Below are 16090 nucleotides of genomic sequence, written 5' to 3'. Positions count from 1 at the left end.
ACATGACATGAGCCAATGGAGCATAGATAGGATAAATTTGCAAAAGTTGCAGAGCCTTCATAAAGACCAGTGATTATATACACCTATGTATTATTTAATATTTCTACAACTTGTTGTTATCTCTATATTACCACTGTGATGATCAAGAATTTTAAACACTTGAGTTAACACTATTGTCTACTTCTTTCCAGAACTGTAGCAAGACGGTTTTATGTTTGGCTGGTGCAGATCTTCTGTATCATCCTGAACAAAACCCTCTTTAGAATACAAGCTCTATCAATGACTGAAAGTTCACACAACACAAGTTTGTATAAAATAATTTAGGAATTCTTTCATATAGCAAGCCATACAGCAAAACAGACATTGCAACACTAAAAACATTCTAATACTCACCACGGATCAAGGAGGTATTAATTTAACTTTTGTAAAATCTACAAATTGACAACAATTATATATCATATGCCAATGTGATTCTGAGTTATACTGGTAACACCTTCTATTTCATGCAGGTTGTAAAAAGAAATAAGGTATCCTGCCAATTATTCAGCCTGTCAATAACATTATATAATAACATATATAACATTATACTTTCCACAAAGAACTTAGTTATATATCTCCTAAGCCCCCATAATATAACTTAGTTACAATATTTAGCCAGGATATCACAATCTAGTGGTCTTTTCTTTAAATATTTAAACTGTTACATACAGAGAGATTTATATGTGATGCATAGATTTAAGATTGATATCTTAGATTTAAGAAAATATCTGGGAATACTTTATTGCTGCATTACTATCATAGTTCCAATGTTAGTCTACAAGTAAGAGTGGAAAGAGGGCACTAAAAAGATAGTGAAACGTAGCACAGTACACACTAGGCTACTGATTCACATGATCATGTATGAGTTTCAGACTTTAACTTTAGAAATATAAAGCAGTTATCTGGTGCTCAAGATTGTGATGAAAAGTTTGTAGCTCATCATGCAGACGTAAGCAAATGTAAGAGACTAATTAAAAGATGAAAGATGAACCTGAGAAGTCCTGAAGTAATGAGGCTGCCCATGAAAATCCCTGAGGGAGCAAGCTCCACAAGCCACTGCTTAGAGGCCACTGCAGCAGTCAGGAAGAGGAGAAGAGACACACTGAAACCCTGTGGCTGCTGTTCCTCAGCATCCCTTCGTCGCCTCTCTAGGGAAGCCATCTCCACCAAGCAAAACACAGCCAAGCCAAAGAGCTTTAAATATCGTGTCACCTAAGTTTTGACTTATATTTAATGTGGACATAGAGGGACAGACTAGCTGATGCCATCAAGACATCCAAATGTTCTCTAAGTGGATGTAGGTGAGCTCGTAACAAGAGCATCTGTACCAATCTGCCCAATCCCTCCATCAAAATAAATAGTGATGGCAATACACTATACCTTAACAACATATGTCCCACCTAGAAGAATAACTTTTGAGAAGGAAACATATTACTAGGCATAACTGACACAATTTCATTCATATTAAAGTGTTTGACAACCTACAACTGAGAAAAGAACTCACTTAAGATCTTTTTATTATGCTGCTTCTCTATGACCATGTATCTATATTTATCTACGAGGTGTCAGTCAAAGCAAGCAATACTTCTGTTTTTGTTTGTTGACATAAGGGAATTTTTAACAGCACAAAGAACCTCCAGCTACATCACTTCACCAATCTCTTCAGTAATGGGGGAAAAGGAAGAGGAATATCCAACATTTTTTTTTATAATCCTAGTTACTAGTGCCTCATGTTCTATTCTTACATTAAAATTTCAAGAAGGAAAAAATTCAAACTGTTGAAATATTCTAATAATTTACTAGCTTGTATTCATGCTATGCATCCATTCAGCAATGCATTTCTAACAAGTAACTCTGTATTGTTCATATTTCCTTTATTTTTTTTTTTTTTAAAGTTTTCCAGGCTAACAAAATAATCCTCTTCAGCATTTTTGCAGTTGCTACATAAACTGATTCAAGCTATGCTAGGGGACAAATACAGAGGCTGAAAAACAGCAGCAAAAAATATGTCACAATAAGGGGACTCAACACTGATTAAAACCATCAAAATGGAGAGAAACCCAAAGAAATCCAAGGCAGTCTGCCACCTTTGTGAGAGATAGCACCAGAATCTCTCTGAAGAATGACAATAAAAATGATTAAAGGTTTAAACAGTGGTGATTTGCTAAATTTGTGAGAGTCCTTTCTTCAAGCAATGTGTGACCAACAACCACAGCGCTATTCAACATGCAGTTTGATTATTTTTTTCAGGTACTTTCTTAACTGTGACCTAATTAACATTCTGTGGTTTTGAATTTGGGCCAGAAGATCCTATAAGAAACTTTATCCTGAAGCAATTGTTTCCATTCTGATAGGACACACAGATGTAAGTGAAAAGACAACATAAAGCTAAAGCTTTGAAGTTTTTGACTTTGAGAATAATCAGAATTTATAGCTTTCTAGCATCTACTTAATTGACCTGCTGCAGTTCACTTCTCCTTTCCTGAGAAGTGTTTTCAAATAGCCAATGCCAATGTAAATCACATCAGAGAGGAGAACCACGGGATAACTTAGGAGTAGTCCAACCTCCTGCTCAAAAGCACGGTCACTTATGAGGTTAGCAGGGCTTGATCCAGACAAGTCCTGAAAGCCTCAAAGGATGCAACATGCACAGCATCACTGCACAGCCTGTTCCAACACCTGACTGCCATGATGGAGGAAATGTTTTGCCATTTATCAAGGAACTTTTAAGTCTATTAAGAAGCTTGAAAACTGAGTGTTATGTGCCTACCACATGTAACATTTAACACTCCTAATTTCCTGATCCACAGTCTAAAACCATATACCTTTTTGTAGAGAAATTATGGCAACATGCTCTGGACCAGCAGGAATGATCTCGTAATTTGCAACACTCGTGCTATATGACTGCTTGATAATAGAGTAAATAGCTTTTACTAGTATTGCTTTCACTGTTACAAACTGACTTAATTAAGCAAATTAATGAATGAGAGCTAACCATTGCTAGAAATCAAGGTGAACTTCGGTAAATGTCAATTTCTGGATTGCTATACCTACGCTATAACCACAGGATAAGGAAGGAAAGAAATAAGTGATGTTTACTGCCAGTCACAGAGGTGATAAGAAAAACTAAATTTTCCAAACCAGCAGTCTAAATTCAAATTTGTCTATCCCTGCTGCTTGCCTAGTTCTCAAAGTGCAGATGGAAATTTTCAGTGAACTTGACTGGATTTTCTGAAAATACATTCAAGATTGAAAGCGTTGATTTGGAGGTCATTTGTCTCATATTATTCTCAAATGTGATTCATTATATGGTTCATTAAAAAGGTTAACTATTTTTGCTAGTAATCTCACTATGATGACAAAGGATAATCCTGATTCCAAAATCATGTATTAAAATATCTTCAAAAAACAAAGGATATCTTCTCAAAGTTCAGAATATTTTTACTGTGTTCAGAAAATGCAGCTAAGCAACCACCCCAGGTTCCTTCATACCTTTATGCATCATATGTGACAATAGAAAAAGTCTTGCCTACATCATTAATATTAATTACAAATGAAACATTTTGCCATAGTCTAAAAAGCAAATAATTTTTTCCTTTTTTTTATCCCAGATTACCGATTTCTTATAACAGCTGCTTTTGTCCTTCCATACTTTGCAGAAAAATAAAGAATATTTAGATTAACTATATTAAGTTTGAGGTTACTATAGAATTTAAGCTGCTTCAGCAGCATGGTTGCAGGAACAGAAACAGTGTGCCATACCACTGCATAAATATTAGTTAGATGCAACACTGGTCTTACTGGTGCCTTTGACCAAGATCCCTTTGGTTTTCCTGCATAAAAATAACTCAAGGAGTTATTTCTTGTGTGTTTTCCACTGTAACAAGTTTTTGAAATTGTATAATACCCCACCCTGACTCACTGCTCTGGCACTGAAGCAGACCTGTGATTATGGTGCCTGGCCAGAGGTCCTTGGAGGATGCAGCTCTTGGCTTATTTGCCGGTATTCACAGAGTGCAGACATGGCCCCCAGGGACACCCCAGGGCTGCATGAGCCCTGACAGACCCACTGGGTTTCCCCAACCCGCCCAGAAGCCATTCCAGATGTCCCACTTGGGATGGCAGACGCCTAGGCACGGACACTTTCCAGTTCCCCATGGCCTTACACCCACCTTGCCAAGCCCACCCAAAAGCACCATGAGCCCCACACATGCTTTTGGCTAGGGTGACCAGTGTTCAGCCTTGCTCCTAAGTCCATGTCAGACCCCTCAAATCAGAAAAGCAAAACCATCTTCTGAAGACATGGACTTGCACAGGCCATGCAGCTTTTATTCATGGCATCCCTAGAAATGGGATTTAGGAAGGAAATGCTGCCAGAAGACAGTCACTGGGGATCTGATTAGACAGACAGCATTTAACCTAATCTCCTCTGCCACAAGCACATTCTGCTTCCTGTAATCAAATGTGATCACAGATGCAATTACTTAGGGGCATAATTCCACCAATTTAGACACCAAACTACTCCAGCTACAGGTGGAAAAATAAATACTGAAAGTAGAGGAATAAAAATGTGAGTGTTGTTATGACTGGAGGCTGAACTACTAGACAGCTAAAAGTCATATGAAGACATAAACTTAGCAGGTTATGAGGTAAAACTTCAAAAATTCCAATAATCTTCAAATATCTAAATAACAAGCATTTCTGAAAAGTTCGTCCCTTCTATCCTAAAGAATTACAGGGTTATTTTGAAGCCAAAGGATATCATTATCTGCTGCTCCATATGTTTTGTGGGGTACAAAACCACAGAGACTGTGTCTATCTCTGTCTATAAGATTTGGAGAGGTTATATTCATTTCCTGCATCCCCAGAAACAAATTGACAGTGTGAAGATGAGAAATTTATGTTTGCAAGCTATGACAACATTAAGATAGGGGAACAAGCACAGCTTTCTGAGGGATTGGTAACAGAGAAAATTAAAGTCTGTGGGTCCTGGGAAAGTAAAAATTCCAAGCAGGATTGCTAATTACAGTGGTCTTAGCTCCATTCCTTAAAGAGTTTTGTTTCACACTTTAAATATGATAAGGCTTAACTACACATACAGATTCTGCAAATTCCTGCTCCAAAGAAGGGGTACTTCAAATGGGTAAGTCAGGCAGAAAGGCAGGTGTGGGATTTGATGCCAAAATTCTGAAATCGAAAGAGGACAAAAACAACCTTGCTTTAACAACAGTCACATTCTATCTTGCATCATAAATAGCTAAATTATTTTGTTCTTGCTTTTTTCTCCCTGAAGTCCATGTGGCTTCAGCAATATTGATCACACTTCTATAAAGCTGTGTAATGGTATTTTTAGAAGGACAGAATGAGTGATATTTTTATTACCAAACACTAGAAAGAGACAAAAATAGATGGAAAGGCAAGAGTAGCCATGCCTCTGCTTTGTTTCAGATCTGCTCAAAAGCCACAGCAGGCATTAACAACAGAAATAGTAACAGCTGTCTGAAAAGGACAATACTGAGAAGTGACTGCCTATAAAAGGGTGGCTGTGAGAAGAAAGGGAAAGAAAATGTGTTTACTAAGAAAAACTAGCAAAAAGTGTTGTTTAGTTTTAATCTTTCTCTACTGTATTATCTACACATTACACTGATTAAATTGTTGGCACTCAATTTTACTGATATATTTTATCTGCCTTCCAGCCCTTCTGTAGTTGATTTTCATATTATTTTGTATTCATGAGTTTCAATGAGAATGAAAAAGCTTAGAATAAGAACGAGAGAGTTAAAGAATAACACTTCTGTATACACAAAATGAACATTTGTCATTGCTGTCATAGTTTTGCAGGTATGGTGGTTTTAAAGATGATTTGAGTAACAAAAGAGGGGGAATCTAATTTAATTAAACTGTTAGTAAGAGGTTATGAAGGTAACCCTTTTGCAGAAAAATTATTTTTGTAATCATGAATATATGCAATTCTGGGCCTTTTTGCTCCTATCATTAAATAAAATGAGTTTCACAGATCCCTGTGACATATATAAAATATTCACTGATACAAAGCTTTTGGAATGATAGTACACTTTTAATAACTTCTGTGGAATACAGTGACAGAGTTGTAATACTTAAAAAAACCTCTATACATCTACACTCAATAAAATATAGAACAATTTCACTATTAACTTAAGTTGCAGCAGAATGTTTACAACAAAATGTGACAGGAGTCCCTGAGCACTAACACTTCTCTCTTTGGGAATATTTGTTAATACTAAAGAGTAAAACCCAGCAAGGATGAAAGAGAAAAGATACAAATGCATCTGAAGGTTATTGTTGTTTGCTTATCTAAAAAATAAAATATACTGACTGATTTAGTTTCTGAATAATATCTTTCTGCTAATGTAAAGAGAACATCTCTGTAAATATTAAATACAATACAACTGAATGTATGCTAGGGGAAAACTTGGAATATTTACTTTCATTTGTAAAAGTCAATGATGATGTTGATTTTTCTCCTCAGTTTCCCAGCCCACACCTTCTACCCCTGAAGAGGTGCACAGAATACCTATTTCAGTGCACTGGTTGCCACATGTAAGTGCACTTGTAATTGAATTGTTGCCTCTCGACTGAGTTATTCACAGCATTTTTTTTAAAAAGTGTTGTACCATTCCCTTCAAAAGGAGGTACTATTATTTTTTATTCTACAAGCTGTTCTAGTTTTCTTTATTTGCTAAGTGCATGTCATTGGGACAGCAAACAGGTCAGGTACAGGGTATGTGACTGGAGCAGTACAAAGCCAACCCAGAGGCAGTGGCAGTCCCCAGAGGCAGCAGCCCCTGTCCCTGCACCTCTTTTGCTCAGAGCCTCTGCTACAGGGTTCAGGCATATTGGGAGCAATGAGAAAGGGCACAACTACATTTTGACCTAGCTACTCTCAGCTGCAAGATATTGATGAAGGAATCATTGCACCAGTGGTAACTGAGAGCAGTCTTCACACTGCTTAAGGCCAGGCAGACCTCATAGCACAAAGAATGGGCAAACACTGTGTACCATATCTTTGAAGCCATATCTCCTCTTTTGTGCAACTCTGGGAAAGACAAGATATAAGTAATTTCACAAAGAAATAATATTTGAACAAAAGTTTTTAAAGCATTGTATTCAATGCCTGTTGCTAGAAACGTGAAGCTCATTAACACCACTGTGGTTTTTACTGGTGAAGTTCCCAAAATATTTAGAGATGTGATGATATGAATGGAGTTGCACCTTGCAGCAAGATGCACTCTTTAATTTAAGTATGTCTTCTGAAGCTACACTGTCAAAATGTAACAAACATGACAAGTTTAGCTACTACAATCTGATAAAATGCAACCAAAATAGAATGGCATTAGTTTCTAAAGTTGCCATAAAAATTACAACTCATCACTGCTTAACTCTTGACAGGATTTTGTGTATTAAAAACAGTTATGAAACCAAATAACCACTCATGTAGTTTGAATTTCACTTTTATGTGAGGGACTAGCACAAGACTACTTGTTGCTTCAGTCCCACTGAAGTTGCAATTTTGAATGGAACTTGATTCTGAGTTTCACACACTGTTAGTCCTTATATACATGATTAGTCCCATTTAGGTCAAAGAAAACAAAAGAAAAAGGAATTAATTCACTGAATATTCTTGAATTTATGTGAGGTAAAAGCTAAATTTACAATGGCCGTTATTGGCTTAAAAATAAAAAATAAAAATAATACATTTGATTTTAAATGAAAGTACTTCATCTCTGCTGATAATATTTTACACATAGCACTTTTTTCTCCTAACGTTTATATTATAAAATTATGAATTTTAAGTAGAGTATAAATTACTTCTTCTGAAAAAGAACATGCAGTTTGATCAAGCTGGAGTGAACAACCTCCCCAGGAAATCCATCATGAAGCATTTGATTTGCTAAAGCAAAATGAAATTTGCCTAGTAATTTTTTTTAAGAATTTTCCACTGGACTTCCAGTGGCTCATTTTATAAAAGAGCTATGATTTGACTGGCATTAGTACTCCACACGCTTTAAGAAATAAAGGTCTTGTAAGGAGAAATGAAAGAAAATCATCCTTAGGTATGAAAATAACATCAGTTTGTTGGGTTAGGATCTTAGCTGGTATTGTGCCTCCAACTTTCTTCAATCATAGTCAAATAACCGCCAACCAAATAACCAGTCTGGAGTGTGAAAAAGCCATGCAAACATGACCCTGGCCAGCTTAACTCTGTTACAGACTTCTTACATGACCCTAGCAGTAAAGTACTCCAAAACTGCAGACAGAAAATCTGAAGAAAAATCTGAGAGCAAATGCAGAGCAGAGCTGCGCCATTCGCCTCTCCTGCAGTGTGTGACACCCAGGATCTGCCGAGCTGCTGAGACAATGTAGGGCAATGCTGAGCTGGCTGCAAGCTCCACTAAGCACCACAGCAGCCTCGAGCTGCTCAGGACCCCAGTGGGGCGAGATGGATGCACACCACCCTGTGCACTTTCCTTCTCGACCCATCTGGGTATTCGGAGCTTGCCCTTAAACTGGGAACACACCAGAAGATGACTGATTGCTTCTGGCCGCGTTGTCCAGGCCATGCTGGTGTTCAGGTGGACGAGGAAGAGCCTCTCCTGTGCCTCTTCTCTCCTCACACCCACAGAATCTTGTTTTTGACCTCCAAGAGAACTGCCTGAGGAGTTTTTTCTGGAGACCTGTGTTAAAATGTGGAACTATGGCAGGAAATGGGATAATGTGACAATCAATAAACTCCCTCTTGGTGCAAATCTTTGTGAATTTTTGTTTGCCACACAAATTCTCACCAGAGTATAATGAATGCGGTATATGCAACAAAGGAGAAGACCAGCCATAGTGAAATACCAGCCATATCATAGTGAGAGAGCAAACATATTGCAAAATATGTTTTATTAGCAGTAATATTTTAATTTTAAATCATCTGCCTGGAACAATATTCAAAGGAAAGCTTTTGTATGCATAACTTCTGTGCTTGAACAGTGGATAACTAGAATTTCATGTTGACACTAAAGAAAAAATAAAATATGATTTGCTCATCTTACTGTGGAAAAATAAACATCTCCCTGCAACTACTGTCATAAATCCTTGAAAATCTATGAAATGATCTGACACCAAGGAGCGGTTTTCCTGCAAAATACTACAGATCCAGCAAAGTCAGCTTTTCTAACACTGTCACTTTTTTCCCCAAGTAATCCACAAGAAGTACCAGTCTGGGATAGTATCAAAACCAATGTGTTTCCATTTCCTGACATCAGAAATAAGAGCTGCTTCCATCAATTCTTATTCCTTATCTGGCATTGATCCTAGTATATAATATCCAGGATAGTTGATTTTCTTAGTTAATCTCTGATTATATTTTTAAAATCCCACACAAAATTTTCAACACTCAGCTCTAAATATTAAAAAGGCTCTTAAAATATGATTTTACTGTAGTAAGACCAGAAACTGGAGACAATTGATAAAATGTGATCACAAATCATTGTATTGAGTTATGCTTATTTTGATTGAAGTGTAAAAAAATCAAGAGGTTCCTGGCATAGTTTTTCACTGCAGCAGTGTCTTAATACCAGCTTTAGAGGAATGCAGGTTATTTTCATTATTTATTAAAAAGTCAAATTTTTTCAAAGTTCTTTTTAATCTCATATTTTAAAATAATCCTGAAATAAAGTATATTGGTTGAAATGATGACTAACATCAGAATACCAGTTTCAATAGACTAGATTATCACAGGTTATATCAAGTGGCAGCATAAGAATAATATTCTCATATTAGTAATTATGACTGCACGCTTTGATTCGTCCCTTTGCATTCAGGAACATATATTTTGGAAGAATGACAAGATAAGGAGCAGTCTATTATTTATTTATTTTTAAGCTGCATTAAGAGTTGAGCTGGAATCATAAGAAAGAATATCCTAAATTTCTGCATCAGTTTTCCAAAGCCAAAGGACTGCCAACAAAATATCTCTTTAAAGGACTTAGCTCAATAGTCCTGTCAGAAACAACATTTCTAGATTGTGATACTGTTAGAAGTCTGAAGCTTTTCTACACAGTGCTTGTGATACTGATTTAATCCTTCACATCATCCTGCCCCACCTGTACTCTTTGAGGCACTAGTTCAGGTTCAAAGTAAATTGTCCAAATTTATCTCCATGTGTCATGGAGAAGTAATACCCTTCTCTTTTTTATCTTGGTCTCCTTTTTCTCCTCAATGTCTTACATATATTTAATCCAGATTAAAAAATATAGCACAGATACACTCCACATATTAAAAACTCTACGAAAGATGCAGCCATTCATGGAGAACAGCTTGACACGGTCACAGTAACCACTTGCAGGATGGCTCTCACACCACTCTACCCTCGAAAGAGCAGTTTAGGGTTATCTGCTGACCCCCCAACCCCTCACTATCCCAGTAGGGTACTGAACTGGATTTGGCACTTACAGAGCAACTAACACCTCAAAGTATTTTACATGCAGTGACACAAACAATGTTGGTTAGGTTTCATTGTTGTTGTTGGGTGGGGTTTTTTGGGGGGATTGCTGGTATCATTTTGTTTGAGTTTGGGGTTTTGTTTTGTCAAAATACCATATTGTCTCCTAAAACTTCATTGTTTCCAACTGCTTATTCCCTATCTGATTACAAAATTATTATCACTTGATTATGACAATTTCCACAGCATCCAATATAATCCCAGAGTGCTGTGATTTCAAGTGGAAAATAAGCACCATAAATCCATGCTAATGTCACCTGTGACAAAACAAAAACAAGAGAAAAGGAAAACAGAAACTGTCATAGGTGAAACAGGAGTGTCAACATAAGAAAGCATGTCAAAGTTTTCAGGAAATATTACTGTATTCTTCTTATAATAAAGATGTCAGTTCAGCACAGTAAGCTTTCAGTTGAGCACAATACTCTCAACACCCCTAAGTCACATTGCATAGCAGATGTTAAATGTAAAATCCATTAGGACCAATTAGATTCTACAGAAGAAAAAATCTAGTGATAGCATGCACAGGCAGTCTTGCATTACACAACAGTACTGAGAGATACCATGAACCACCAAAAAAAAAATCCCCCAAAAAACATTAAACATGTAAATTTCACCCTTTTCTCTCCAAGACGTCAGCTAACAGAAGACATGTTACAATGCTTGCAGCCACAGGAAGAAGCAAGGTCTCCTGTCTCCAGTTAAAAGGAACTTTTGTGAAGGCCATAACCTATTGTATATCAACAGGTAATTAATTAATCCTCTATGGCAGTGAGAAACTAAGCAGCAGAGGAGTTTGAGCATCCTTCCCAAATTGCAAACTTATTTCATGTTACACTAACCAAGTCATCCTCGTGTACTAAGGTGAGAGTGTTAATAGCATGGAGCCAAAAAAAAAAAAAAAACCACCAAAAACAAAAACAAAAAGAAAAAAGTTTGTGGTACTCTCTGATAGAGCCTTTTCACTACCACATAGAAGTTTACTCCTTTAACTGACCATTAAGAGACAGAGACAGGATTTTTAATGGACATGTGTAACAAGTCTATGAGCACTTTTCAGGTCTAAGCCACCAGTGTAAGGTACAGGCTAAATTCTGGCCATGTAGACAAATAGACAAATGTGTAGACAAATTAATCTGTCATTGCATACATGATAGCTCAATAGCCCTACTGGGGGCAGAGAACTTAATATTTCTTTTATAGGATGTATACATACTAAGAAGGAAAGTCTGGTTTTGTATTTGTCATGACACGTTGCCAAAGGCTGAAGCATTATTTCCTGGTAAGCAGTTTCAAACAACCTCTGGTTCTCCAATCAGAATTAGTCTGCAACAACTCATCCATCCCTAGATATTAAGCAGCTCACAAATGAGTTAAATACGTATGCAGTATTCCAGGTGAATTTGATCTTCCAGAATGTTTAAGAATATAAAGTAATTTACATTTTTTTAGAAAAGTGATAATTATTTCAACTCAAAAAACCTACCAGATTTTGAAAGATCCTAGAAACAGACCTGAAATATATTTCACAAGCCACAGATTAACCTTTGTCTTTCTTTAGTAGCTCCTGGGGAGAAACTCATTCAACTACTTATGACCTAAGAAAATGGACAGAATGAATATATCCTCATGTATGTTTCCAATCATTTTCCTATCTACCATTACTAGGAAACAGAATTGTCCACAGTCCTCAGGAGAAACGGTGAAAAAGAAGTTTATGTCACTGCTATGGATTTTAATACAGTTGCTGTTGGTTGCAGATGCTCATGCTGTGAATAACAAATGCAAATGCAGGTATAGCTTTTCCCAGTGGGATATAAAACTAGGTTTCTTCTTTGATAGCACCAAATTAAGTCTCAGGCACTGTCCAAAACTGGAATAGGCTCCCTAAAGTCTTTTGTCTTGATATTTTTTTGCCTGTAAGACACAGCGCTGGGTTGGACATGAGCTCTTGAAATCAGCAACTTCCCATCTAAAACTGCTTCCTTTTTGGGGTTCATGGGACATTTGGCAAGGAATAAATTGAAAAGCAACTGCTCTTTTCTTTGTGTATTAAGCTCTGCTTGTGAGCAAGGAAGGAACACGGCCCTTGCTAATGCTGTTGGAGAGCCTACAACCACCAGCCCTGATCCCTCTTCCCACTCCTGGTGCAGAGCATTAAGGCTTTGAAGGTTTGCTCTCCCTTTGCTGGATTCTTGTGCAGCTGTCAGGCAAGGCAACAGCACACACACAATCCATCCAGGGCATATTATAATTATTATTATAACAAAGTGTTATTTGATCAACAGTCTCCATCAATTGGACATCTAGTCAGACTAAAAAAAAGACAACAAAAAAACTAAAGCATTTACTTCAGGCACTGTTTCACATGTTTCTGTTCCCATTTCGGTGATTTCTTAAGTGTTGTTTCCATCTTGCTATATTTCAGAGAAACGTATCTGATCATACAACAATGTATAAAGTCATTATATGAAAAGGTTTCTAAATGCATAACAAGCAACCAAAATGAAAATATGCTTTACGTGTTTTCAGCCTACTTTTATCTTAGCCACTTTTTTGCATTCAGAAGTAAAACAAAACAAAACCTCACCCAAAAAATTAAACAAAATCATAAATTTTAGTTAACTGTATCAATTTAAATAATTAGCTAACTGTTTTACTTTTCACAACATCAGAAGCTTGAAGACTAAAAACCAAAACAAAAACCATGACATACAACATCTAGTTCCTCCCTGGCATTATTCCACATAAATCAGTGGTATTACACTGGGGATTAATTCACAACACTGATGTGAATTAGAGGACTGTTCTATACAGCAACCTCATCACAACATACACACAAAAAAATAACCAAAACATTATGAGCATCACAAATGCACAGAAAAAATTATGCACTTTCAAATCTATTTCTAAGCAAACAGTACATACTATTTCAATAAGGAATTTTTACTATTTAGAAAATAAGTATGCCAAATTTTCTGAGAAAGAAGGTTTCATAATTATGTAAAATACTTGATAGAATTCCATCCAGGAGAATGTGAAGCTCCTCTAGAGATCAGTTTCCACATATCCTATTGAAATATGACCAGTGATAAGTTATGCAATGTATCTTCAAAAACTGTTTTAATCCAGTTTCAAAGATTGATCTGAGTACTCAAGTCTGCTCAGCAAAGGGCAGTCACCACCTATACAATACACATCAACGTAAACTAATGAATTTCTCCTCCCAGTAGAAAACCATTCATCTTTCCCTCCTCTATTAAACACCGTGCCTAAGTTCAGTTTTGCTGGGCAAACAGGTTGCTTCTGTTGAGCTGCCTTACTAGTGAAGTTAGTTAGAGGCTGCATCTCCCACCTCACCACAGAGGCAGGCAGATGCTCTGCCAGTTCATCCCTTCTCTGCTCAGGGAGCTCGAGACCGCACAGAGGCAGGAGAAGAAAGAAGTGAATACAGAACACCTCTCTCTTCCAGCGGCTTGCTCGACTCTCAAACACATCTGTAATGTTTAAGGCTGCCTCTGCCTTTCAAAGACAAATCTCTGCCAGGGGATGGTGTTCTCCATCCAGCTGCGTTTTCATGACCCGAACCCGCTGCTCAGCCAGTGCCCTACATAGCACTACATACTTTGCCAGATTGAAACTCATTCGTCATCGCTCGGTTTTCCTATCTGCGAGTGACCCGAAACCTTTAAGGCTACCCACAGCCGACCAGTGAAGTTGCTTAGGAGCTGTGTACTGGCTACGGAGTGGTTTATTTTCTCTTTTCCAATTTTCGTCCGCCTTGGAGCCAGACTCTTTCTTGCTCCTTGGGAAGTTGGCTGTGCCCTCGCTGCCCCTTCCCTCACGGGGACCGTGCCCAGGCGCAGTGCGCTCACTTGAAGGAAACGCAGCGATAAAATATTAAAGCCCTTCCTTGCTCGGGGATCTCTGCGCCGCCTCGCTAGCGGGGAGCACCGCGACCCTCCGCGCCGGAGCCGGAGCCGCGCCCGCCCCGCACCGCGCACCGCGCCCGCCCAGCGGGGCAGGGACACCCCCCGGGACCGCAGCCCCCCGATCCGTAACCAGCGACACTTTCGCCGGGACACCCCGACACATGGGGGCTGGCTCTCCCCTCGGCACTGAAAGGCGGGAGCAGCCCAGGCTGCCCCACGGAGTGTGTGTGGAGAAATACTCCCACGCCGAGCTCCGGACGGGGCATTTTAGGCAGTCCTGTCCCTCCCCCACAACGCGCAAAATGAAATTTGAACTATGGCGGTGCCAGAGCGGAGTGAGGGGAAAGGGGGCAGCCCCCAACTCTCTCCAGCTACATGTTGCTTTGGGACAGCAAGGGCTGAGGGTTGCGGCTGTACTTAAGGGTACACCGCCATGCACCCGCCGGGGACGGGGACGAGGGGGACGACACCGGGGCGCGGGCAGCACTTACTGTAGAAGATGTATTCGGTGTAGCTGCTCCAGATCTTGTCATCCCTGTACTGGTTGATGAAGGCGGCGGTGCCGGTGGAGTTGCAAGCCACCATGTGGAAGCCCGCCTCGGAGAGCCGGTCGAAGGCTTGTTCCAGATAGGTGAATTTGAGGTAAAAGCGGGAGGTGTACTTCTCGGGGGGCCGGTCGGGGTCACGGCTCTCGTTGAGGGTCTCTCCGAAGACCTCCTTGGCCAGGGCGATCCTACCGCACACCATGATGCGGGCGACGCGGCGGAACTTGGCGTCCGCCTGGTTGTCCCGCACCGTGGTGTAGGAGCCGCGGTAGCCCACGGTGAGGAAGCCCGAGCGCTTGTCCAGCGCCGCCCGCTGAAGCCGGTCGCTGCTGCCCTGCGAGTTGCTATCCTCCAGGTCGCTCTGGCAGCCCTCGTCGTTGAGCGAGCTCTGCTTGGTGACCTTGGGCGACAGCAGCTTCACCAGGTCGCCCAGCTGGAAGTACTCGGCCTCCCGCAGGAGCCGTTCCTTCTCGGGGAAGTGCTCGGGCAGCGCCAGCTGCTTGTCCCGCAGGTAATCCAGCACGTACCTGAAGAGGAAGCCGTCGCGGTCGATGAAGAAGCGAGCCCGGCTGTCCCTGGGCAGCTGCCGGGCCGCTGCCGGGCCGCCCCGGCACGGGGAGAACATGGTGGCCAGCGTGCTGTCCGGGACGCTGAGCAGCGTGGAGTGCCTCGTCACGTACACCTGGCCCCCCACATTCAGCTCCACCACCTCGGGGAACGGCGAGCCCGACGGCCCCGATACCATATCGCTGATGGGCAGGATGCTGCCGCCCGCCTCCTTCAAAGCCATGGCTGCGAGCGGGCGGCCGCGAAGGAGGGTCTCCCTCCTAAAAAAGCCGGCCTCCCTCCACCCCTCCTTCCCTCCCTCCCTCCCTCCTCCTCCTCCTCCTCCTCCTCCTCCTCCTCCCCCTCCTCCTCCTCCTCCTTCTTCTCCTCCTTCTCCTGCTTCCCCCGCCGCCCGGCGCGCCCGGAAGCGCCTGGACGGAGCCGCTGCTCCGCCGCCCTCCGGCGCGGCAGCGGGCGGCAGGACCCCGGCCCGGGCGGCCCCT

The 16090-nt window shown here is 40.4% G+C and overlaps 1 protein-coding gene across 1 annotated transcript in view; it reads right to left on the bottom strand.

The window, feature by feature from the left end:
* The window catches only part of KCTD8 (potassium channel tetramerization domain containing 8), a 92920-nt gene extending 77047 nt beyond the window's left edge, over positions 1-15873 (bottom strand). Inside the window, exon 1 of the mRNA XM_082281292.1 lies at positions 14988-15873. Within this exon, the coding sequence (XP_082137418.1) occupies positions 14988-15831 (844 nt within the window). The 5' untranslated portion in view covers positions 15832-15873. The remainder of the gene's footprint in view (positions 1-14987) is intronic.
* Positions 15874-16090: the final 217 nt, after the last annotated feature.

Source organism: Coloeus monedula, assembly GCF_965178545.1.
Source record: "Coloeus monedula genome assembly, chromosome: 5".
Lineage (NCBI taxonomy): Eukaryota > Metazoa > Chordata > Aves > Passeriformes > Corvidae > Coloeus > Coloeus monedula.
This window is presented reverse-complemented; position numbering and strand designations above follow the sequence as displayed.